The 27,072-nt window shown below is 39.0% G+C and overlaps 1 protein-coding gene across 1 annotated transcript in view; it reads right to left on the bottom strand.

Annotated features, from left to right (window-relative positions):
• The window catches only part of GRM8 (glutamate metabotropic receptor 8), a gene marked incomplete at its 5' end in the record, with an annotated part of 794,384 nt that overhangs the window by 635,523 nt on the left and 131,789 nt on the right, over positions 1-27,072 (bottom strand). Inside the window, one exon of the mRNA XM_080936530.1 lies at positions 16,722-16,938. Coding sequence (XP_080792656.1) covers positions 16,722-16,938 — 217 coding nt within the window. The remainder of the gene's footprint in view (positions 1-16,721; positions 16,939-27,072) is intronic.

Consider the following 27,072-nt stretch of genomic DNA (forward strand, 5'->3'; position numbering starts at 1 on the left):
ACATGGAAATAGGGAGTTATGAATCAAAAGGTATAAAGTTCCAGTCAAACCAGATAAAGAAGGTCTGGAGATATTCTGGGCAACACTATACCCAGAGTCAGCAACAATGCAAGGTAGTCAAGATGTTGTTGAGGGTAAATCTTAATTTAGAATTTTCACCACACAAAAAAAATGCATAAATACATACATCACACATACATGCATATACATACATACATACATACATACATACATACATACATACATCATACATCATACATCATACATCATACATACATACATACATACATACAGAAGAAGTGGCAAGAAAAGAGAAAGAAATAAAACAAATGAGATAAAATGAAAAACAAAACAAAGCAAAAAACTCACCAGGCCACACAGAAGTTACTGTTCTAAAACAATATTATACGACAGAGTCACTCTTACTCAATATGTCTACTGCCTCTTCATGTTTAACAGTAAGAGTTCTTGTGACATATTCTTGCATTTCTAACAGCTTTTTTCAGTAGGATTTCCTATAGCTCTTTTCTCCTTTCCAGAGTCACAAGACACATATGGCTTTTGTGCTTCCTGACAGAGAGAATTCCATATTTGTTGAATTGCTGTTTTTAAACTGATTCAGAAATCATAAAATGGTTAAAATACCTTCTACTAAAAAAGTAAAGGGTTCAATCAGGTTTATAACAGCCAAACAAAATGTCTGTCTCATTCGTTGCTTGTGACATAGGTTCCTCTAGGTGCCATTTGAATATCTAGTAGGCAGAACTACCTTTCGGCTGAGAAATCTCTTTAGGAAAAGTCTTTGGCTACAATGTGGTATTTGCTATTTTCAGTGATTAAACTCAATAAAATGGTAGTGGAAGGAACAACAACAAAAAGAGTCCAAGTCCTACTTCTGGGAACTACTGGGTGGCGAGACTAAGTGGTGAAGCACATCTCCACTGATAACCATAATGCCCCTGGGTTAAATCATTTGGCCCCTAGTACACAAGGGCTGATAAAAGTAGGAAGGTTCACAGAGTAGAGAGAAATACCTTAACATAGTCTTTTCTTATTTTTAAAACTGCTTTTTTTTGTTGTTGTTGTCGTTTAAGTAGAGGCCAAGACTATTTTTAACAGATATTATGATTCATAGTTACATTTAGATCCTAGAATCTTTTTTAGAGAAATTTTGGTCTCTGTAATTTAATTTAACATATGTTAATAGAGTTTTTATCATGCCCCAGGCATTGCTGAGTAAGACCAGCTTGCTCACATTCTTGAGAAGGTCACAGTCTATGTGAAAGGCAAAGATGTCAACAAATTGCTTGCTGCAGTGTGTACAGCCAACATCTGTGCATCTCAGGCCAAGCAGTGTTTCCTCCACATTCTAGATGAGCATCCCAATTTAGCTGTGAAGAGTGACACCACCCTGTAGTGAGACTATGTGTGCTTCAAGTGAGGTTAATTCTTCTCTCCCTTCCCAAGTACCCAACATAGGCATATAACCAAATAAATAGAGCCTTCTGCACTCTGGAGTGATTACAGAGTGGAAATGACACCTGACACACAGCAGGAGCACGCTGGGATTTCTGTGGGATACAAAGGAAGAAAGAAAGAAACTCTTCCCATTAAGGTTTTAACAATGAGCTTAATCACTCACACACACACACACACACACACACACACACACACATATTGTGGAGGGGGGAGGGAGGAAAGAAGAGAGAAAGAGAGAGAGAGAGAGAGAGAGAGAGAGAGAGACAGACAGACAGACAGACAGACAGACAGACAGACAGACACGCAGAAGCCCAAAAAATGGCCTAACTTGAAATAAGGACATCTGTAGAAAACCTACAGGATTACCTTTCTTAATGACCTGCAGAGTCAACTAACCCGGGCCCATGGGGGTTCACAGAAACTGAACCACCAACTAAAAAGCACTCAGGGGCTGGACCTAGGCCTCTCACACATATGTAGCAGATGTACATCTTGGTCTTCATATGAGTCCCACAACAATGGGAGTAGCGACTGTTTCTGACTCTGTTGCCTGCCATTGGATTCCCGTTCCCTTACCAGTACTGCCTGGTTAGCCTTTAATTGGAAAAAAAAGATGTTTAGTACTACTGGGTCTAGATGTTCCTGGGTGGGGTGGCACCCAAGGGTACCTTCTCTGAAAGGAAGATAAAGGGGGAAAGGCAAATAAGTAAAAAGAAAAATAAAGCTCTCTAAATAGGTTTACTTTTTAGAAAGTAACAACTACCTGGAGGTAATTTACCTTTTGAGCAATTCCACATGAAAACACTTGCAAGGGCAGGAGTGGAAGTAGAGGAGGGAGGGAGCTGTGATTGGGATGTAATGTGAAAAGACTATATTATGGGGTGGGGGGACTCAAGAGGAGATCATTCTGGATGAAAGGATGCCCTAGATCCAGTGATGGCTGTCCTTCCAGGAGACAGGAAAAAAGTTGGTAGAGAAACAGAGAAAAGGCAATGTAGCAGTGGGGACAGATTGAACTGCTGGCAACCATCAAGAGCTAGAACAGGAGCTGGGAACACACTCTCCCTCAGCACCTTCACAAAACAGCCCTGCCAATATCTTGACCTTGGACTTTTGATTCCACAGTGGTAGTAGAATAAAGCTCCATTTTATTCCACCCATCATGTAATGACCTACCAAGGTAACTAGAAGAAACTAATAAAGCCCACGGCTACTGATAGTCATCATCTTAGCAGGTGATTTTAAAGAAAGAAAAAAAGAAAGAAAGAACAGAGCCAATGCACTAGAAAACAGAATGAAGCTGTAGCCAAACACAATCCTGTAAACTTTGTCTTAAAATGTAATACTCCCTAAACCTATCTGAAGTCAATGTAGCCTCTAGGTTTCCTTTGATTTCTAAACTCTGTTTCCTCATTGCTGAAGTATGTATGAGTGTTGACAAGTGAAATCCTCTCTTTCCTAACATACACATTGAGTGCTGAAACCACAGCAACAAATTCAGCCAGAGCTACTGCAGGGAATCCCAGAGTGTTGTACAGAGACCTATTGCTTCTGCTCAGGACTAAGACATGAAATTCACTCCAGGAAAGCACGTTGTGTGCCTTCTTTCCAACAGGTAGACAGAATGCATACAGGAAAGAAGAAAATGTTCAAGCTTGGGTGACAGGAAAGGAAAAATGAGGTTTTGTGCAAATCTTTGTCCTGCAGCAACCTCACAAAGCAAGAATGTCAGCCATGCATGTAGAAACCCAAGAAGACAACCTCAAAAGAGAAACAAGCAAGAGGAAGTAAAAATGTGCACATTGGAGTCAATGAACACTGGATATGTATTCAACACTACTATTTACTAACTAGGCAGTCCTGGGCTATACATATTATTGAAGGTTTGGTTTTATTGTATGTGTAACAGGGAAAATATCTGCCTAGTGGCACAGAACTATATTAGAAGGCATGTGTCAAGTAGCATTTTTACATCTGTTCCCTCCTATCCCCTTAATATTCCAAAAGAAGTCCATATTTTGGCACAAAAAGGTTAAAAAAAGAGTCCTTGGAAGGTTTTCCACTGAGAATTTGGGAGTTAGATAAGTAAACAGGCCATATTTAATAGAATATGGTCCATATTACAACTTATAAACCAAAAGTAGTTATGTCAAATTATAATCTTATGTATCTAAATGGAAGGCACAATGAGTCCGGTTTCTAGACGCCAAGAGTGTGAGATAACAATTCTCATGACCTTTGACTCTGCAGACACAGGAGTGACACCATACATCAGTTTTATTATGAAAGCACAGAAATATCCAGAAAACTTCATCATGACTAATGAACTTTAAAATGAATCAGTAACATGTGAAGCAAGAAAAGAAAGCACCAAGAAAAATGAGTAAGGAGAAAATATTTAAACTACTAATAGTACTCCAGGTTCCTCCACCACTAATGGAAAGAGAAATAAAGCTCTCTAAATAGATTTACTTTTTATAAGGTAACAACAAACTGGAGGTCATTTACCTTTTGAGCAATTCCTCAAGGAAGTTAGTGTAAAATTTTCCCAGGAAATGATTCCCTGATGTCATCAGTCATTAGGGAAGCTCCTTGGCCATGCTGTACACCATCGTCCCAATCTAAGGGTTGTCAAATACACACTCTGATGTTGGCTGAGGTATCCTACCTGAGTTTTATTTCAAAGTCATAGAACTTCACAGAATCAAAGTTCTCAGTATCCCAGACTTTGGATCTCTACTTCTGCTATTAACAACTTCTGTTTGTTTGTTTGTTTATTTTCTCCAGTGACCAGTCTGACTCAAGCCAACTCCAGGCTGTGCCCTGGAGCTCAGCAATAAATCTAGCTCATCCTCTGCTTCATTTTTCCCTGAAACACAACTTCTATACATTATCTTAAGACCTAAGTAGCAGCATAGCATTATCAAGACCCCCTGAAAGGCTTCCCAGTGTATTAGACTGACAGCCACACACACACCGTCCATGGACTGCTTAGCTGGGGTCAATTAAGCCCTTGCCTACCCAACCCATTGCTTCCACCCCAGAAGCATTTTAACCACCAGTTTTCCAGTTATTTCTCAAATAAATCATAAACAGGAATTTGTTTCTTTCTTAGTAAAGCACAATTCATAATCAGTATCTTGTTTTCTGTCTTTTAAAGCTAGTTTCCTTCCCAAAATCCAAGGCTACTGAGGCTTAAAACAAACCCATGAATTCCCAGCATGTGTCGCAAACACAGAACTTCATATAAACACCAAGCATACATAGAGGGAATGGTAAACAAGCAGGACTCCAGAACTCAAGACAAGAACATGGAACACCTAACTCTAGCACCAGGAGCCCTGAGCTCAGTAGAATCTTACAATCAAGAATCACATCACACATTTATACACCTGGAAACAGAAAGTCTGTTGAACCGGGAGCAATACATTCAGCAAATTAATCTACTCCCTAAATTTTGCATCCAATCCTATTCATCAAATGAAGCAAATCTCTAGTCCTAACCTAGTGTTTTCCTACTGGAACTGTACATTCTCCATCTGGTGCTTGTTCTCAGGATCAAGTGTGACAGTCTGGACCTGTACTTAACTTTCTTCTCCTTAAGCTGATGCTTCTGTTTCACAAGCTAAACTTGTTTCTGAACCTTTGTTTTCTGGCTCTCCTTCCTTTGTATGTACCTGCCTTTTGCAGACACAGTCATGGTCCCATAACTCATAAATCTCAAGTGCCACCAGGCAAATTTTGATGCTGAACTCAGGGTCAGAGTTCTACTTCTACAGAATTTTTAATCTGGACTCCTCAGATGTTCATCTACCTTTCCCCAAGTCTTCTGTTTCCTGATGGCCTATCTCTGGGTCACACACATCTGTCTGTCAATCTGGCATCCTTTTTGCCATGTATTTAGGAGCAACCTTCCAGAACTTAGGACTGTGCAAAAATAAACAAAGTGTATGTTCCACCTTTGTAGAAAGAGAATTTAAAGAGGAAATGGTAAGATGTCTGCATGGAACCGAAAAGGTGCTCATGATGACAAACTTCTTAGGCTTCATATGATCTGGGTAGAGCTCTCTCTTTCTCAAAACACCCTGAATTCTGCTTCCCCCCAAACCTGTACAAATAATAGGTTGAATGTATCCCCTTTTTTTACCCTTGAAAATCAGCCAATCATGACAGGCCCATGTCCTGGCAGATCCCACTGTAGATGCTTCAACTTTTCTTCAGCTACTCTATTAAATATTAGCTATTGTTCCCCACCTTGGAAAAGAAAAGGTTATTTTTCATTGGCTTTATGATAAATACCAATGTCTGAAACTGATTCACCCTCACTTCTATGACATTTCTTCTAAACAGAGCATGCATGTTTTACCTAAACCTGGGCTAATTTTTATTTGGTAGACTACTTAGAAGAGAGTCTGGGAACATAGTTAAGTTTGAGAAGTCGGTTCATTATAAATACAAGAACCTGAATTCAAGACCAAGAATTCATGTTAAGAAAAAAATAAGAAAGATAAAATGTGCTTGTGTGCACTTGTAATCTCAGCTCTAAGGAAGTAGAGTCAAATGATTCCTGGGGATCTCTGACCAGCCATTCTAACTTATTCAGTGTGTTCTAGACCAAGAAGAAAGCCTGTTTCTAAAAGTTCAGTGGTACCTGAGGAATGATATCCAAGATTGTCCTTTGACTGTCACTTGCATAAACACAGGCACACTCAAAGTCATATACACATGTACCTATACAACACACATACACACTTAAAAGAGACATTTAATATAGCTGGAAGGAGGAGGAAATGAAGTTCAATAAAGGGCTTCCAGGAAGTAACCAAAAATGGATGGACAAGAGGATGTTAATCAGGCCAAGCTGGGGCAGAAAGGTGATGAATGTGAACCTCATGCTAAGCTGCTGTAAGCTGAGAACACCACTAGAACCACAACCTCTGATCTACATGTCCATGTTTGAGTGGAATTCTGTACCTTTCTTACACGTGACATTTCCCATATCTGTTGCTCCTCCTGTTCCTTACCTGCTCCAGACCTAATCTTCTGCATGTGAGCATGCTGCTTCTTTCAGATGTGTGGTTCTCACCACCACCAGTAAAGCACATATACCCTAACAAAACTTTAGCTTCTCTAGAACACCCAAGGGATCCAGCTGTACATGTGATAAAGACAAAGCCACTCTCAGTTCCCCCATGGTTTTAGTCACATCTCACTATGGCTTAGATTGATTTCTCACACTCCAGAAAGATATAAGATCAAAAAAGGCACAAAGCTGACAAAAGCTCTATGAGACATTTGACTAAATCACCCCATTCTGGTCTGTTTCATTAGCACAACATTCCTACCATCTAAAACCATGATGCAAAACATAGTAGGTACTCAGATATTTGTGGGAAGACATGTCACATCAGCTGCCATAAATAGTTTCATGTGACACAGGGTATCCACGGCAATAACACCAATTCCAATGGGAACACCGGGATTTTTCTCCATCATATCCTGTACAACAGACTAGCAGTATACTGTGAACATCCATCTTTCTCTTAAAAACCCATTACATGCCAGCCATGACACATGTTTCAAATGTGAATACAGAGTTGCATGGCTGTTCATGCCACCGCCTAGGAAGTGGGTATGAACTGCTATGAGAGGCAGCATTTTTCCCTCGCTGCTACAACTTCCAGAAGACATGATTAAATCATTAGTTGAAATTCTTTTCCCTACCAAACCTCTTCCCAGAGCTGTTAACAAGAAACCAAATATGCTGACTTCAGGTTCACTTCCAAGTCCTCCCATGTTCCCCTCATGCAGCCCACGGTGAGTCATGAAATAGCTTTGGATAGGCAGTAATGAAAGCAGCAAGAACAAGAGACCATGGTCTCTCAGACATGAAAACGGGGAAGAAGAGAGTCTGCATAACACAGTCCTGTCCGGGGACATGACCCTTGGAATAATTGGCACCTATTTCATTTAGCTATTCACCTCACAAGCTTTCTGGTTTTATTATTCTTGAGCCATTTATTTTTAAGAAAACTATAATTGTTCTTAGTTGAGAAGTTATGAAGTAAACTGGGAAAATGCTTCTAATTCTCAGGCCAACTCTTTTAAGGTCCATAAAAATGACATAAATGGAGTCTGATGCTGCTTCATTTCTGAAGCAGGATGTTTATATGATGCGCTTCGATCAACGCTGTAAAGTACAAACTGCACCTTAAAGCTCTGAGCAACTGCCAGCATCTCCAAGCACAATGCCTTTAACACTGAAATGTTTTCAGAAAGGAAATTAAAAGAATGTGATTTCTTTGGGGCTAAGTATATAGGAAAGCACACTTCTTGTTGTGACTTGAGCATTTAGTACAAAGGTGTGTGGGGACAGACTGGCAAAGACGGGAGCAGGGAGGGAATAGCTAATCTGACAACAAAGACAGGTCTCTCAGAGGAGCACAGGGAACAGAAACCCAGGCAGAGATTAATACAAATATGGTCTCAGTTCAAACAGGACTCCATCAATCAGAGTTCAATCAGTTTGATTAAATTGTTTAAATTTAACTGTGCTCCCCCCACAAAACAAGCCTTTTAAGACTTAGTATTTTTAATGTGACTGTATTTATAGAAGGGCCATTGTAGATTTAATTAATCAAATTAAAATGAAGCCATCCTGAAGTAAGATTGAGTCTCTCTCATCAAATATCACACAGATCACAGTGACACTGTAGACCTGCAAGAAATGGCAGATTGTCATTAATATACAACGAAAGGAGAAGTATGTAAGAGAAGAGGGTGGGTCTTGCTAATTCGGTGTTTCATCTGGAGTATCCAGCCTCTTCCAGCCCCTAAACAATGGAATTGTTTCCTTTAAGCATATGTGATTTATGGTAGCTTGTTACAGTATCACAAAGTACCTAATGCAGTCAGTAATGGGATTTAGGTAACAGAAAAAGGTGATTTCAGAGACCACACTTCTAATGTCACAGAGCCTGGCCTTTCCTAAATATTTAGAAAGGAATGTCTGAAAGAGAGATGTAAACTAAAGCCTGAAGGTGAATTCTCTCATTCTATAGCATTTACATCTATTTGTTCATGGCATCTAAAAATATGATGCTAAAAGGGTACTAAGTTAGGCAGGATCAGAAAGAACCCTTGCAGTAGAAGTCAGGAACAGTTAAGGAAGGCCCTGCCTGATGGCGTCATGTCATTAGACCTCATCCTCTGGGTGACAGGGCAGATGCTGCCACCCAGGTGAAAGCTGGCAAAGAATAATTGTTGCGTTGTCATCCATGCCTGAAAAATCAGAGTGTAGGAACAGATCCATTATCCAAGTCAAGGGTAGGACACTGAACCTTTTCAATAACAGAAGGGCCCAGGGTTCACTCCTAATGAAGTGTTGTAAACATGACAACTTAAAAATTGAGGATGAATTGAAACCATCATCCCTGGATTTCTCTCAGAGACGAGCAAAACTAAAATTTCTGCCAAGGGCAAGGATGATGCTAGGGTAGACTTGACTGTAATGTGCACATAAGAACAAGCCAAACGCTAATGGCCTAAGAGGTGATACCTCTAATAGATAAACACACAAGATACTATTGTCAGACACTGTTCATATTTTACATCTGTTAAACACTTCACATGTATGTTCTATAACAAAATTTGGCATGATCTGCACTCTATTTTGCTCTGAAGCTTTATATCAACAAAGTTCTTTCTTCTGAAGATATCTGAAGTCACTCACAGGACTTTGAGCATAGGACCTACCAACCAGGTCTTCAAAGGCTTCTTCCAAGTCATTTTGTAATGTGGATTGAAAGATGCCTTCTAACATGCCTGCTGTTCTTGGATATGGCTTCTAAGTGATGCCTCCATGCTCCACCCTACATCCTTGACCCTCTACCCTTTACCCTTCACCCTCTACCATCCACACCCTCCACTGAGGCAACGTTCATAATCGGTACTGTTTGTTTGCTTGCTTGCTTGTTTGTATGTCTGTGTTATCTGACTCATACCAACATGGACCTGCTAGAAAACAGTGTGATTCATCTCTTTGTCTTCAAAACTGACAAAAATATAGCCTAATATATGGTGGGCTTACTAGAGATGCTAGCAAATTCTTAATATTCAGAAGGGTAAAAAAAAGAAAAAGAAAAATGAGTATGCAGATTTAGTGTGCCAATGATGACATAATTAATTCATGTATTTGACTATATGCTAGCTCTATCTTAGGTAATATATTTATCATGCTAAGGAAAAAAATAACAAGTTAGTACTAGAAACACTGCCTCATGCACACTGAGCAAACTGCAAACAGACTCAGAGAAATAAGTACATTGTCAAGACACAAGATTCTAACATAATTTTATGTTATGAGCACTTCCCGGTTCTTAGATGAGAGTTGGGATGGACCCAGGTTTTAGTATTTGGGGGCACAAAGAATAAAAAAGACCTGATGGTGCAGAAGCCCTCCGATATAGTTAGACATAAGCTGGTAAAATGCAGAAACTACAGGAGGTGCCTTTGCACTTTGATTCCCAACCTCTGGGATCACATGAAGAGTAACCCTGTGTCTGGTGATGATGGTCATTAAAGAGAAACCCATAAAGCATGTGTTGTGGAACAGGCAATCTGCTGGGTACTGGGTAGTCTTCCACTGATTAACAACACTCTTGGATGAAGAAACCACACAAACAAATCAGCATTCTAAGAGTGGCTAGAGGTAGCTCACAGTGGTGCCTATGAATGGCACAGGAGCAATGTAGCATTTTAAACTTGTAAAGAGTTGTAGAACAGCCCATGTCGCAACAGAGTTGACTGAAGAAAAGACAGTTATCAGATGGCATAGTAAAAGACACTGAATATCTGAGGCTGATGAAAATCAAACTGGGGGCAGAATATTTGAGATAAGCCTGGAAAACTACGAGAGGGGAGGGAGCACATGGCCAGGAGCACCCAGAACCTCCTCCCTGCTCTTCCAAGCAAAACTGAGCAGTTCTCTGTGCAGTTAGTTTGGAGGTAATTAGCAAGTCAAGAAAAGCTCTCTTCATCCAAATCCTGCATCCAGACAATGGCACCTGGCATCCTTCATCTCTTCCACAGCTTTGTTCTGCCTTGGGGAAGGCACAGTTTTCTCTCCATTCCTTTCATGAGCAATACCTGATATTAAGCAGCATGTATACAAATATGCTCATAATGTGTGCATCACTTAAAGCTCGCTGACTCCTGACAAACAGTCAATCCTTGGGGAAGGTCACTCGTATTCTCATAATTAGAGAAAGGGGGTTGAAGAGAGGTCTTGTGCTCTGAGATGGAATCTACTGCACCCAACAGCCATTGTTTGCTGAAAACTTAACTACAGCATATGAATTATGGGTCTTAAAGCATGTGTTTGAATGCTGTTTGCCAGTTCACTTTAACAGCTGTTGTTGATACTTGGCAGTTGCTATGTGTTAAATATTAGGAAAGGCCATAGAGAAGAATAGCTTTGAAATGATATTCTATTTGATCAGGTTCTGTAGTAATTGTTGAAATCATATACACTTTCTTTGGATCCCTCTAAAGCCTCTGCAGTATTGCTGCACCTGCAGTTCCAATTTTCCATTTCCTCAGCCCTCCTTTGAAGTTATTTTTGCCAATTACCTGGTGTTAATATTAATTAAATGTGATTTGCCATTTGAAATGTAGTGTTATCAATGGAACTCAGCTGTATGAATATAAAGTAAAATTTTCAATTGAACTAAAATGTTTTCTTTCATTCATAGTATTTTAGAACATTAATACTTTTGTCAAATTGATTTTTGCCTGCTGGAAGTCATTTTTCCAAAGCAATGAACATCTGAGGCAGAAAAATGCTCTTTACACATGCTTTTCTTTCTGTCATTGAAATACTTTGTTTTAGTCTTAAAACTGAATCCATTTTCATTAATAGAAATTTGGTTCTTGTTTATAACCTAAGGGGGGAAGTTCTTTCTTCTAAAACAATACACTAAAAAAAATATGATCCGTGGGCATTTTTTAATCTTATACTAAGAATAAAATATTCCATTAATACTTGATCTTCACCAAACCTGAATCATACATCAAATGGGGGGCAAGTACCGGTCATTTTACAGACTAAATTTAATTAATTAAAATGGTGTAACCTATTATTACAAATAGAAGTTGCCAACTCTCTTCACAGTCCTTTCTAATACTGAGATTTTTAAGATTCTGAACACACGTCAAGTAATAGCAGAAACGTCCAACATCAGTAAATTAGAATAAAAGTCACATACAGTAGAAGATTTGACAGATTTAGGACTATCCCACCCCTTGTTATGTACGCAGCGTTGGCTTGAAAGCTTGTCATCTGCGATAAGTCATTCATAAACATGACGACTGATTAAAAGAGGTGTGTCTCCTTACTGTGCAAATCTACAGTGAAAAGATATCATCCTCTCACAAATTCCTTTTATCTTCAAAGATAAAGCCTTGGCTTCCTTGCCCTTTATAATGATAGAAGCAGCATTAACATTTATTATCCTGTCTTCCTTTAAAACTATTATAATAAGGTAAGACAAGGATGTGAAAGAAACTGTCTAAAGACTCAACGAAGTCATTTACTGAGTCAGGAGCTACAAGCCCCCCAGCTTGTGATAAAAAAGCAGGAGCAAATATCATCAAACCCCTTTATTACTGTATCTCTGAAACCTTATATTGAATAATTAAAACAAGACAAATAGAGGAGTGTGGTTCTAACCATTGAGGGTGTGTAACATGGATGATGAATAAGTTGTAACCCAGGAACTACTAAGCTATTCCTTTCTCTCAAGACAAGGCTAGAAGACACACTATGGGTGTTTATAATTTTCTATGTGCTATTTTTAAGTGTTTTTGAAACTGCACAAAGTAAAGTAGTTCAACAGCCAGTGCACAGTTATATTTGGTGTCCCTGCCAGTCCTGCTAGAAGTTCTTGGCAACATGAGCCAGGAAAATTGAGACACTGGGATCACACATGCACCTAAACCCTACACTGTATACTAAGCCATCCTATCCTTGTATCAATACCCAGACAATAGGATTGCATAACATGCCAAGGAACTTCTGAAGTCAGTGTATTATAGGCATCTCTGTTAACTAAATTCTGTCTCCATCCTTATTGGCTAACCTGCTCTTCTAGTTTACCCCCACTCCTCTCTCTGGACACCATCCCCTGTGACACCATCACAATTATATTCCATAATGCATTGAACCATGCCTATGGAGATGTGCTAAAACCCTCACCTCTACAACTCAAATGTGACCATTTGGAAATAGAGACAATGAAAACACTATTTGTGCTGAGATCATACTAGAGTAAGGCGGTTCTATCCAATATGACTGCATTTCTTCAACAACAGAACACAAAGAACTACCACAACATAGAATTTGGCTATGAGATACTAGAAGTAGTCACTAAAGTGATGTGTCTACAAGCTAAGGAAGACCAAAGATTGCTGGCATAGCTCAGAAGCTCCAAGGGAAGTGAGATTCTCCTCCGAGATCTCAGAAGCAGCACATCCCTGAAGCACCTTGGTTCCGGGTTTTTGCTAGCAGAGGTGAGAAGCAATAAGCACCAATTTAAATCACCCAGACTGTTCTTTGTTCTGGCACTTCTTCGAAGATGAATCATCCCTCTAGATCACACAGTGTGGGTCTATGTAACTGCACATATACTTTCGGTTATGCTCACTGAAAAACATTCCTGGTCTCTTATTAAAAACTGTTCATAGTTCTTGAATGAAAAAATAATAATACCCAAAGAAAATCAATGAACATTTCATATAATGAAAACTTTCTTCAAAGGTGACTAAGAGCCACTGGTAGCCACCAACTCACCAAGAAGAGAAAACGCTGTCCTGGCCTTTGCTCCCTGTTACCATATAGAGTCATAATTCTCATGAAACTTCTGCCCAGGAGTTTTAACTTGGCTTTGTTTCTTGCTCTCTCCAGGCTTGGCCTCAGCACTCACCATTCCCTCCTTCACTGGGATCTTTGTAAGGTGGGTTTGAGAGTTCCCACTTAGCTAGACAAATGCTTCTGTTGCTCTTCTCCTCAAAAGTGCTGTTGACAAAACCCATGCTTCCCTGCACACCAGTCCCTCACTAGTTCTCACTACTTGCCTTCCTGAACTGCCCAGCTACACACTTTTGTAATCAGCTGTAACTTTTTATCCGGCCCTCAAGATCTACATTTAATCAGTTACCAAGTTCCATAAACTTAATCTCAGAAATGTCTCTCATGTCTACTTTTCTATTTCTACTACCACAGCCCTAGATTAAACCTAGACTGATAGTGCAGAGACCCCTTACATAGTCTTCCATCCTCCACTTATATATTCAACCTGGCAGATTTCCTCAGCCCTCGAAAGTTTTGGCAGTTATTTGGAACACCAGGGATAAAATTAATACCTTATAACTTATTGTACTTAAATGTGTATCAATGTCTAACTTTCTATTTTAGTTGCCATATTTCTCTCTGTACTATACTCTAGTCAAATTTTCTGTTTTCTGTAAGATTATATTGTCATTTGTTTGATAGTTTCTACAAGATATGGGTAGACTGACACTAAAACAGCTAGACTATCAAATATTTACTCTATCAAATGCCTTCCATATTTCCTTCACAAGGGTATTGCCTAGAGATGAGCTATCATCAATGTCTGTTTTTGACTACCATTAATGTATAATCTTCATTCTCCCAGATTCACAGAAACTACTTCTAGAAACTCATTTTCTGTTAAAATGCAAAACACTCTAATAAAACTGGACATGCAATGTATCACTAAATGAATTTTCATTTTGTTATAGTTACATTATGGCCTTCCTAAATTAATCAGAGACAAAACATAGGATGCCTAAACTTATACTAGAACTTCTTAGCAATCAATGTTGCTGAAGAGAGAAACTTACATAAAGGTTTTTGGACAAGTTCAGAAAATACATAATTTTATCAATGGACAGATACTCCAAAGTCTAAATGTAAATTTCTCTCTCTCTCTCTCTCTCTCTCTCTCTCTCTCTCTCTCTCTCTCTCTCTCTCTCTCTCTCTCTCTGGTTTCTAAATACACATGACTAACATGCTGACAGATTTAGTAAGCTTGGTAAATTGGTAAATGTTACAGAACTAATGAATTTTCATTAGAGTCATCAGATAATTCTGCAATGGGTTAAGTTGCTACTATTTGCCATTCCCATTAATATCATTGTCATGTGAAAGGTTGAATTTTCAGATACTTTTGTTCTAGATAAAAATCTTTGTCATTAAAATGAAGGATGATTCTGATATTTAATATATTCCATGGCATACTCTGGCATGGTACTAATTTGGCCTTTTCAACATTCTGCATATTAAGTGACAGTCCATCCCTCCTCCACTCCCTAGATAAGTGAGAACTGAAATAGAATGGACAGCCAATCAAGTCACAGAATGCTGAAAGGATCAACACAGGAAAAAAATGTGTTGCTGTAATCAGAAGCATCCATGCGGTGCTAAAATTATTTTCTTCCATACTAATGACTCAGATACAAACAGCTATAATGAAAGGGCCATCTAAGTCTTCTCATGTGACAGTATTCCCAAAGTACAGCAAAGCCTCCTAAAAAGAAAATCAAGTACTTCTTATTTTAGTCAATAAAATTGTACTCTCACTTAACTTTTACAACAATATATTACATCACATTCTACAATGGGCAAATTATGCCCTTATTGAATTTTTCATAGTAATCTGTTCTGTGCACACAAAATGTGGCCCAGCATTGAAGAATGCCCCGAATCACTGCAGAAAACTTATTTCAATATATACTCTTATTTTCCTCCACATGTTGAATTATCACTCAGTAAGAGCCGGCATCAGCTGCTTGAATAATGTATTAACCCTGCTTCCAGAAGTCGTTGCTTTCATCTGAAGGGGCATTCCCTTTAAGGATAAACATGGGACTTTTTTCCAAGAAAATAATATAATTTAAAGTTTAATGAAAGCTTTTGAATCATTCTTATAGCTGTTGTGATATGACTTAAGATTCTAAAAAGCAAAGATTATGGCATTCCAGGCACAGTTGGAACGAACACTTGTCCAATTAAACCAATTAACCCCATCTGCCAACTCGACAAGTCTCTCTACAGTTTCAGCCACAGTACAGCCATAGAGCACATGTTAAATATAAAAATCACGGAGCACAATGAATTTCCCTGTCCTATTACATCCATTCGAAAGGCTTCAGGCACCTATGACTCTCAAGTGAGAATCTTATTTCAAAAATGTTAGGTTCTTGTTCCAGGTAATTATAGTTAAATCTCAACCATCCCCATGATCTCCTCCTGAACTGAAAGTGCTAACCATTAACTGACCAACATAATTTCCGTCCTGAAGTTCATGATTGCTTTGAAACAGCCAAGAGATACTTTTACATCTCCACAACATCATTATTACTAATACAAAAGAGTAATTTTTAATAAAATATTATTTAGGTGCCAATAATGTCACTTATCTATAAATATATATCACTGACCAATTGTCAGTAAGATTTGTGCTGTATGATGCTTTCTGTTGCCCTTCTCTGTTTTTTCCTTAGTAATAGAATGGACTTATAGCCTCACGGATAAATACACATCTTGGTGAAATATCTACAGAAATTGGAAATGCTTTGAAGAACTCCCAGAACAGGATCTTGGCAGCACTTTGTTCTAACTAAACAATTTCCCCTTCATCCCTCTGTCAGCTCTAAGTTTTTATATACAAATGGAAAAAGTCAAATATGACAATAAGAATATGACTTAGGACTACCCCCAAGGGGACGATCTAATATTGCATTAAAATGATTAACAAGTGCTGATTCCTTGAGTGCTGCCTGCTAAATTCCACTGACTTCTTTTAATTTGATGACTTGCTAATGTAAACTTCTATCTGGAACAATCAAACAGTATGCCATTTATTCAAATTCACTGTGGCTCTAAGGTGCCTGCAAACTCCCTCATCAAAACAGACAACTCAAAAGATACTCACCCATGTCAGGAGCTCTACTGCTCACATTAGCACCAAAGAGTCACCTTGCTAGAAATAAGAACAATGAAACCATCTACAACATGCTAACTTCCCCATACACAGCACAGCCGGGGCCATGCATTTGTGAGAGATCTAATTATCTCATATACATCAGACAGCCCTTGGAGGTGTCCATATTTTAGCAACCTGTCACCTCCGAATTCAATCAACTGGTAAATACATGCTCACCAATCTCCCTTGAGATCTGAGTGAAGGCCTCAACACCACTCTCTCCATAGTTTCCCTCGGAAGCCAGTGTTGACACATAATTCCATCCCAGGGCCGTCACAATGTCCACCATGGCTTGGGCTTGGTAGGAGTCAGGCGGGACCACCCGAGAAAAGAAATCATACCTGGTGTTGTCACTTAGCTCTGGAGCTGTGGATGCATAGCTAATCTGAGGTATCTGAAAAACAAATGAGAGGCAAGTCAACCTACAGCGTATCTTGTTTAGTGATAGATCATCACCAGAGACTAAACAGTCAAAACTGTAACAGAAAGTTAGAGGAAGCAGCATAAAAGCAAGATATGGTTTTAGGACCACCAATATAATGAGAAATAATTTCCTAACAGCCCATGGGCTTCATTTTCTTCTGAAGCACAAAGGCGCCAAAACATAGAAACAATTTACTTTTGCTTCAGGTGTCGAAGGTCAAAGGAAAACATTTCATACTTTTTGAGGCTGCATTTTTATTCTGTACATGAATGTTGTGGTGTGGAAATGAAAGAGAAATGAAGCCATAGTACAAACATATATCTGAGATGGTCACCTCAGAAATTCTCCTCAGCTTCAACACATAAAGGTTTGTTGGTTGGTTGGATGGTTGGTTGGATGCAACTTGATACCACTTAAGTTTTAAAATTATAATTTTGATACATTATTTTATTTTGTTCTTGATACAAGGTCTCACTATGTAGTCCTGGTTATCCTGGACTCACTTGTGTATATCAGACTCAAAGGAGATGTTTAAGGAACCGTTCTGGCTTGCCACAAAGGCTGTACATTCCAGGATGCAATGGACACTCACCGGTCTCTAGACAGATTATTTCTAAACCATGACTGACATCTTTGAATGTCACTCAGCATCTGGATAACTCCTCTCAGTCTATAAAATCCTCCTGCATATTGGTGGTCAGCAAAATGACAGGAAGTTACAAATAAAAGCTTTACTCGCAGACTCAGAAACAAACCAGTGTGCCTGGAACTGTCCAGGTCCTGAAGGCCTCTGGGTAACAGAGCTCCACCTTTTTTTCTTTCCTTCTTTTCTTCCTTCTTACTTTTTCTTTTTTTTTTTTAAATTGGATATTTTATGTATTTACATTTCAAATGCTATCCCGTTTCCCAGAACTCCCCCTGGAACACCCTTATCCCATCCGCCCTCTCCTTGCTTCTATGAGCATGCTCCCCCTCTCACCCACAAAGAGCTCAAGCTTTCTATTTTGGCAGTAGCAATGACTGTTCAGGTCAACCCAACTAATCCTAAATTCTTCCTGGTTTTGTTTTCCTGGTTGGGACCATGTTAACTTACTTAACACCATGTGGCCATAAAAATCATCTGAGGTGCCTCTCCCTGCCCTTTGCTTTCTCTTCTAGACATACCAGCCTTGCCTTAACAGACAGATGGCTCTGTGCCTTTATAGTATATGTCTACTCAGCAAAACATTTCTCCAAATCTCAAAGCACAGCAGTCTTAGCCTTCCTCACCTTTTTGTTCTTGTTTCTTGAAATCCCATAAAAGAAATCCTGACTACTCAGTGAGTTCTACCCAAGCACTGTACTACATAAAAATTTCCCCAAAATCAACCCCATGTGCATTGCTATATTCTAATAAGAGCTCAGTGGTCAGACCCAGGCTACTGTGTGCTGCTGTGGGTGGAGGTTGGTATATGTGGGCATGAGAGTAAGTGTGGCTGTGAAAGAGCATTCTGTAGCACTAGACCATGTCTTGTCCTGTTCGAAAGCAATCTTCCCACTTCCTTTTTTTTTTTTTGAAAATTGAAACAATCTTTATCTCTGAAGGAAGCCATACTTATATAAATTACAGTGTATTCGTGGAGTCTTTTTTTTTTAATTTTTTTAAACGACTTTATTTTACAAAACAAAGATAAATGTACAGATTTTAAACATTTTTTGCTTAAAATTATACATTTTTGTCAGTATTGTTTTTTCAGACATTGAAATAATTTTTACATAAAACCATGTGAATATATTTTTTTAGTCAGTACTTGATTTTTTTCAAGGGCTTGACAGTATGCATTGAAAACCTAATAGTTACAATAAGCGTAAAGTACATGCAAAACAAAACGCAACATGGAAAAAGTCTTCTTGTTTTGTAGATATATGTATATTTTTTGTTTTCCTTTATTTCTTGGACTTCATACAGTCTGTGAGTTGTTTCTGGGGGAGTGCAAGCCTCTGGGGTTAGCATCCCACTATCAGTGACTGCATATTATGTCTGTTCTTTTGTGACTGGGTTATCTCACTCAGGATGATATTCTCTAGATGCAGCCATTTTCTTAAGAATTTGGTTAAGTCAGAGTCCAGTGGTAAAATGTATCACACAGCCCCCACCCTGCCTGTAATAATGAGCCACCCCTTTCTAAAAATGAGCACAAAGTGTGAAAATTGAGTGTTTGAAACCAAAACTAATTATCTCAAATTACTACCTTCAGTCAGTCACTTCCAGGGCTGTTTAATTAGCAGTCAGCATCATGTTTAGGATTAATTAAACAGGTGTAAAGGGTATATAAAATAAAAGTGCAGATAGGAGATGGCTGTTTGATTAATCCAGTAATGGGCTTTCTCCCTAAAGTCTTGAAGATTTTTCTCCTCAGAGATCGATGTGTGAAAAGGTAATGTGCAATTACGTGTTTGTAATTTCATTTCTTCAATTCTTCTATGTTGCATTCTACAATAACATCATGGCATAGTGATAGTATTTCAAGCCAAGTTTTCAAAGTGTCATGAAGTCGCATTGTGTTTTTGCTTTATTTGCCACAGACCACTAAGCTTTGGCTCATTAAGCATTTTAATTTCTATACCAGCATCCCCAATATTTCCACTACCCTCAAATTAAACCCCTACTGGCAACTAAAGTGAAAATTTATTAAAGAACTAGGCTGTTTCTTTTTCCTCTGTTGTACCAGATCCATCCTAACTAGCCTCTTAACCCTAGGGGTTTTGTCTGTCAAACAACAATATAAAGGTGCTGTGTGAAGGAGAGAAGAAGAGAGAAAGATGAGGAAAACCAAAGAAAATATATCAACAAGAGGAGGCATTAAAGAAAGCAGCCTCCATTATTCACTTATCCTTCTAAAGAAGAAATGTCCTTTACAGTGTCAAGTCCCACTCAACAATCTTGAGAATAAAACTGACACTCTCATCTGGTTTATGATATCACTCTGACTCACAGCCTTTCCACTTCCTGTTATGTTCCACCCACCCATAGCAGAAGGATCTGAAGGAATAGATCCTGACCTCTGTCTAGTCTTGGTCCCCTTTCTGGTTGTTGTGTCTCCTTTGGAGCAGACTCAGTTGGAGCTAGAAACAGAAAAACAATGTAGTAGATACTGATATCCTTGTCCACATGTGTATTACAAAGCAGGAGGACTTTGTTTCTCTGCTTGCTGATGTTGTGCATACCTCAATGTCACCTTACCACAGGAACCCCCTCCCCTAGCTCTATCGAATAGTGCTCCTCACTCTATGCCTCTCATCTGAATTAGATCTAGAATCCTGACTAATGACTGATTTATAATCCTCCCAGAAGTTAGCTCTTTGTTTACTTGGAATCTACAATACTTGATGGAATGAGTGTCTTAGGAGCATTTAGAGTTAATTCACTAATTAATCCATGTTAGGACATTTGATGTTGCTCCCTCTTACTACATTCTGATACAGCATGGCAAGAACCTTCTCTAGCTGCCCTTCCACCTGCCCCACCCTATGTATCTATAGGGTGCTCTTTATTACTCTATTACATGCCTTTCTGTTTCCAGCTCCGAAGGAGTTTGGCCCAGAGCAGGCACAGGAGCAAGAAAGGGGAACAAGTCCAAACAGAGGTCAGAATATATTCCTCCAGCTTCTTCCCCCTAGAAGCAGCATGGTCTCTACCTGAGCCTCTGCTATAACTCTTAGGGCTCTACTATACATCCTCAGCCTTGACTCTCGCAGGTCTCCTAACTGTTGTCCATCTCTAAGTACTTCAGCATCGAAGGGAAGTTTCTGTAACTGCCCACACTGTACAAATAGCCTTTTTATTAACCTTCCTCATTCTCCAGTATGAAAAGAGCCTGGCTGTTCTGATGGATGCTCTCCATGTGACATGTATCTGTATCCTCCACCCTTAGCACTACCCTAACCTCTTGGTCACTTTCCCTTTCAAAATTCTCTACTGCTGTTCTTGCCCGACTTTTCCCTTTTCTCTCTTTCAGCTCCTAAAGACATCAAATTACATATTTGAAAACACCTGTCATCTTGCTTTCCTTTATTTCTCATTTTCTTTGTGCTGAGGTTTCATAAGACTATAATGTATGCTTAAAATAAGGCCCTTTTCCATTACCCAAATAAAGCATATTTGAGGCAATTAATTATACAGCACAAGACTCATTAAGAGACCCTCTCTTTTAAAAAGGCTTCAGCTTCCATTTTCCTGGTAACTTCAACACCAATCCTATGCTTTTGGGGGAAGTTGCAAAACAAAGGTTGTGTGTCTGATTCTCCCTATCGATGATAGACAGGAAAGTAAGCCTGAAGCTAAAGGTCTACACTTGTTCAACAAGAGTGCATAACAAGCTGTTCATTCTCAGACTAGATAAAAACACCTCAGGTTCCCTTTCCATGTGTGGGCAAGACCTCTCTTCTTGGTGAAGAAGCCTGTCTTCCTCCCTGATATGTAATTATGGCAACCAGGTGTGTGAAAGGGGACAGAAATCCAGTCTGCTTGTTTGAACTAACAGAACTTCAAATCTGCTAGGAGGGCAAAAGTTGGTCCGAAGTTTGAGATGTGATACAGAAGTAGGAGGCATTATTTTGGCCTCAAGCCCAAGCTGGCTTCTCTGCAGTCTAGTTCTTAACAGACAGCCCTGTGTCTGGGGAGCTATTTGGTGCTTGCCTGGTTGTTAATAAAGTTAATTGCTTGATCTACATTTAACTAGCTCTTCTGTGAACCTTGGACTTACACATTCTGAAATGGGATCCACATTGACTTGCAGCCTGTAAAGGAAGCTAAACTTATTTCTATAGAGTGTGTGTGTGTGTGTGTGTGTGTGTGTGTGTGTGTGTGTGTGTGTATGTGTGTGTGTGTGTGTGTGTGTGTGTGTTTACATAAAATAGACTACAGGCTGTCTTCTACTTTTGCTAAATGGAATCTCCCTAGGTACTTGACTAAGAGAACTGGACTACACACCCCAGCTTTCTTTGCAATGGTTATCATAATTTCTGAAAATGTCCCTGAAGGGACCAGGCATGACTTCCCTATCTTTTATTTCTGTGCTTCAAACATAAAGCCAATAGGTTCATGGGTTATCCTAGAAAGTACCCAAGCAAAAGTGGAACAAAAGGCATTCTCTAGGCCAAATCACTGTGACATCTTGATTCCTACAACTATGGCTGTTTACTGTTTCCATTCTTGGCTTCTTCAGCTCTATACTACATCAGCAACCAAAGCGCTTTTTAAGACAGAAAAGTAGTATTTTGCTCATAGCCCTTCAATCATTTTCCATTTCACTTTGATCTTAGAATAAAGCCTAAACTTTTTGCTACAAGGTCATTTGAGCTGGCATCAGATCCTCTTTTTTCCCCTTGCTCATCTGCTGAGACCATGAAGCCCTTCTTTCAGTTCATGAACCAGGAAATTCCTTTTTGCTCATGTGTAAATTGTACTCCATGTATCTTCTGTTTCTTCTCTGGATTTTCTCATCCTTCATCCTCTGCTCAGTTGTTTCTTCCTGAAGCAGAGCCCCTCTGACTGTTCCATTTCCAGGGTCTTCCAGTCTCCAGTTACCACTTCCTCACTTTATACATTTTCCTCCATGTTGTTATTACAGCTACATGTATATATTCTATTGCTTTTACTAACACTCTAAAGGGGTGTCATTCTCTGTGTTGTTTGCAGGTGTTATATGAGTTTCTAATGCATAGTAAAAGGTCAATAAACATTAATGGAGGAAAGAAAACCTCAAGGATCACATCTCACTTTCCTCCATGTGTACCAACATTGAAGGGTTTTTCTACAACCCTATTTCAGTAGAAAGTTGCCAATTTTCATGTCATTTAGTAATCAAAGATCTACTCAGCAGCTACAGCTACTGATCAGCATGAGATCATCTGTTTTACCAAGCAGATGTGACAGAATTCCAATTCAAATCAACTAAGTGTATTACAGTGGGGTCCTAAGCAGGTTCACAGCAGGGAAGCATTCGCTTGTCAGTCAACTCTTTGAGATACTAGAAATGGCCATAGTAACTCCAGAGATGTCTTGGGAAACACTTTAGAAGCCCATGGACTTCAATCTGTTGTTGAAAAAAAATTACATTTCTAATCAAAAACCTCTTCTAGTTTGCTGTTTTTGGAGAGTGATTATTCAAGACAGACTTAAAGCTGCTTAGGCCTCCCCTAAACTGTCTCTCCCTATTACCTTTACTGAGTCTGCTTGCATCAATGAGGAGTGAAGCTATGAGTAACTAAGACTCACAATGCTTTTGCTAATTCCAAATGAGTATCATTTCTGTTGTCTGTGAAGACGTTTTACTGTTTATACATCAAAATGTTGTAATCTTGGAACTTGCCTCCTCTGTTCAGGCTGGCATGAGTTGTACCTGTTCTCTACACTTCAGAATTTGTCCACAACTTCATAGAAGCTAAGACCCAACCCCAAAAAGCTACCAATAAACACCTCAAGGGAAGTTCTAGGTAGTAAGTTCATGTTCCTACAAAGAAATTCACACATATCTGATGAATATAAGCACAAACAGAACCTGAGTCAGATGTATCTCTGCTGTTGATTCTTGGGGGAAAAGAAAGCCTGTCTAAAAACAACTCTATTCATTTATTGATTGCTATATTTTGTGGGGCAGGTTAGTGAGGGGTTCTTTGTGTTATTGAATAGCATCATTGGTTTCCCCAGAGATGGATCAGCTTGAAACTCTTCCCCTAGGAGGTAGAGCTTACCTGAGCACTTCAGCGATGGCCTTAGCAACAGTGGCCACCACAACGATTGCTTCCTGCCACCCGCCATAGAATGAATTTGCTGCTTCCACAAAACCCAGGACCAGAAAAAGCATACTGACTGTTGTGGCCATTCACTTTGTCTTTTCAGACATTGTTGTTCTATAGTATTAAATCTACTTGTGCTTGTGGTAAGACATGAGTATATAATCAGACACTAAATGAGAGTGAGGAGTCAGGACTGGGAGTCAACGTCCAGCACTGGTCTCCCTCTCCCAACATTGCCTTGAGCTTTCATGCTCCTCTCTGCTTCATGAAAATTGCATAAAGATAAGGGGGGAAAGACCCAAATAAATGGTCCTAAAATAAGGAAGGAAGACAAGTGCCCAATTTTGCATCCAAAATTATGATTCCTTTCCCAAATCAAAAGCTGCCCAACAAAAGTTCCCCACATGTGGGCAGTTCTTAAGCTTCCAGCTCACAGGTCAATGTCAAATTGAAATATTCATGCCTGTCTTTATGCTCAATTGAGTTCCCATACTTGACTGAAAGAGGACTCTTCACTGCATTTTGATGCATGATAGAGATTAGAAAAAGAAAGCAAGGAAGCCTACTGAAATGAGAAATTGTGGGGGTCAGAGATAGCTAGAGAGATTTCATCCTACATTGCACTGCATTTTTATTCTTTCCCCTACATCAGCTCACTCAGGCTATGTAAAGCTTCACATCCTTACCCACACTGCAAGAGCCTGTAGCTGTTAGCACAAGCAAATGCAACACTACATTTGGAAGTTTAGGGTCATAAGCTTAATTCATTATGGACCAAAATTCAGCCTACACCCCTCACTAGAGCATCCTCTTCACAACACAGACCACTGCTAACAATAACCAGAAAGGAACAGACAAGGTTAATCCATTCTCACTGTCAAATAAATAATTCAAAGATGGCTTATGACTGAGGGTGAACCTGAAAATTCAACAGCAAATTCAAAAAAGTATTATATCATAGGTAGCATGCCTTCTTCAAAACTTAAGATGTGGTTTGGTTTCTATGTGCCCCTGAAAGTATAGATTTGATTCCACTTGTAGTTATTTGTTGGCTTCTAATAATATACTTGACTGGTCTGTTGAAATATAAGAAAATCACATTTTCTCTTCTTTTTTTTTTCAGCTGTGAGTTGGAGAAAGAATGCAAAAGGCACACTGGGATTTAAACAACTCTTCCAAATACAGGAATTTTTAAGGTATCAGCCTTATAGAGAGGACAGAGTGGGAAGCCATAATGCTTTGTGACCTAGGACATGGTCACTGTCACATATGAGCTCTAAGAGCCTAAGAAGGAGGACCAATCCCAGATGTAGACAGGATACAGTAGGTAAGTATATTGAGAAAAACAATGACTTCTTGGGGGTCTCAGTCAACAATTGACAAGTTCTTGAGGAACTTGCATCCTGACTCCTCCCACATATGCCTCCTGCTGGTTCCCTCACAGAACCAACTGGAAGGTAGAGAGCATTTGACTTCTAACCTGCATATTTAAAATGGAAAACCAAGCAATCCATGAACAGGAAATAACTTACATATAAACAACCACAATTATGCCCTGTATGATTAATCATTTTTTTACATCTGCTAATTACATTTTACAGTGAGAAAGCATAAGGTCTCCTAAGGGAAGGTGAAGCTATAATCTATCAAGTCTCTGGCAGAATAGAGATTTTTTTTAAGCCTAAGGATTCTACATACATGTTCACCTCAATGTTTTAATGAGTAGGATTAAATCTTTTCTATTTAATATAGGGACATCACTGTTACAAATAACTATATACTTTGTTTCATTTAAATCTCCTGATCATCAATTTCTTTTCTTTGCTTATTTCTCCACAGTTCACTCTCCTGTGACATCTAGAAAATTATTACCTGTAAAAATTCAACATTACACACAAATTTAAAAGGTTAATTTTGCCCTTCTCTTTCTCACCAACATATTTTTATTAATTGCTTTGGAATTTGATACAATGCACCCCAATCATATGATCACATTTGCTTCTTATTTTTCTCAGGGCTACCCTCTCATCCTTGCATCTCCCATACACAGAGAGAGAGAGAGAGAGAGAGAGAGAGAGAGAGAGAGAGAAAGGAGAGAGAGGGAGAGAGAAGAAGAGAGAAGGAGAAGGGGGAGAGAGAGATGGGGAGGGAGAGAGGGAGAGAGAGGAACCACGGCCCAATTTATGCTGCCCGTATATTCACTATGCCATGGTCAAAGTCCCAGTGGCTAAACCCTTCCAGATAACTGAATTCTTCCTCACCTGCTCCCTCACTAGAGGCTATCAACTGAGAAGAGCTATACATCAGCAACTTTATCACAGTTTTTTAGAACTCTCTTCAACAGCCTCCTGTCTGAACTTTTTGGGGAGGGGCAGAGGTGTCACAGAAGCCTTCAGTGTCTTTCATTCTTAGTTATGAGTCTGCAGTCATTGATACCACTGCAAAAAAAAAAAAAAAAAAAAAAAAAAATACAAGTCTTCCATGCCCCAAATCAGCTGCCTCAAGCCCTTCTATTAGGCAGTGTTTAAAGTAAATTTTATGTCTTTTTAATGACTACTTTTTTTTCTTTTAATAATTTATCCAACAAATCTGCTCATAGTAGGTCCAGGCACTGTGAAGGGCCCAAGAAATGAAGCAGTATATCACAAGAGGTCATCCCATCTGAAGGAGCTTGTGGAAATTGTTCTTCCACTTCCAAAGACAGGCATTAAGTGAGTACAATCCAGTTTGTGCCACTGAGTGTCCCAGGGCTTCTCCCAGGCTACAGGAATAAGGCGTGCTTTCTTGATGCAATGATATTAAGCTAATGTATGAAAAACAAGAGAAAAGGTGACCATAGACTAGACCCCAGCTGGGGTAGCTTCATGTTCAGCTGTCTTCCAGATGTGTAAACACCCAAATTGTAGAAGTAAAGGAGAAACCTGGTAAACTGACAGTTATTTAATTTTAGAAAATTTGCCAGAGGCTGAATCATATGAAACAGAAGTCACCAAATGCCATGCTTCTTGCAAGGTTTTTTTTTTTTTCTATTTTACTTTTGATTGACACTCAATACTTGTATACCTTTGTGGCTATGGCGTGATTTTTGTACATATTACATATGTATAATTCGTATAGTAAACATTATAAAATGTTAAAAATCCTAGTTATTAACATATCCATTACCTTGAATGTCATTATGTCTTTCAGGGAAGGCATTCCAATTTTTTTCTCTTCTAGGATTTTAAAATATATAATACCCAAGTGTTAACTATAATCTTCTTACTAATATATTTACAAGCACTGTACCAAATTTGAATTCTTTTATTATAACTATGAAGAGAA

This window comes from Micromys minutus, assembly GCF_963924665.1.
Source record: "Micromys minutus genome assembly, chromosome: 23".
Classification (NCBI taxonomy): domain Eukaryota; kingdom Metazoa; phylum Chordata; class Mammalia; order Rodentia; family Muridae; genus Micromys; species Micromys minutus.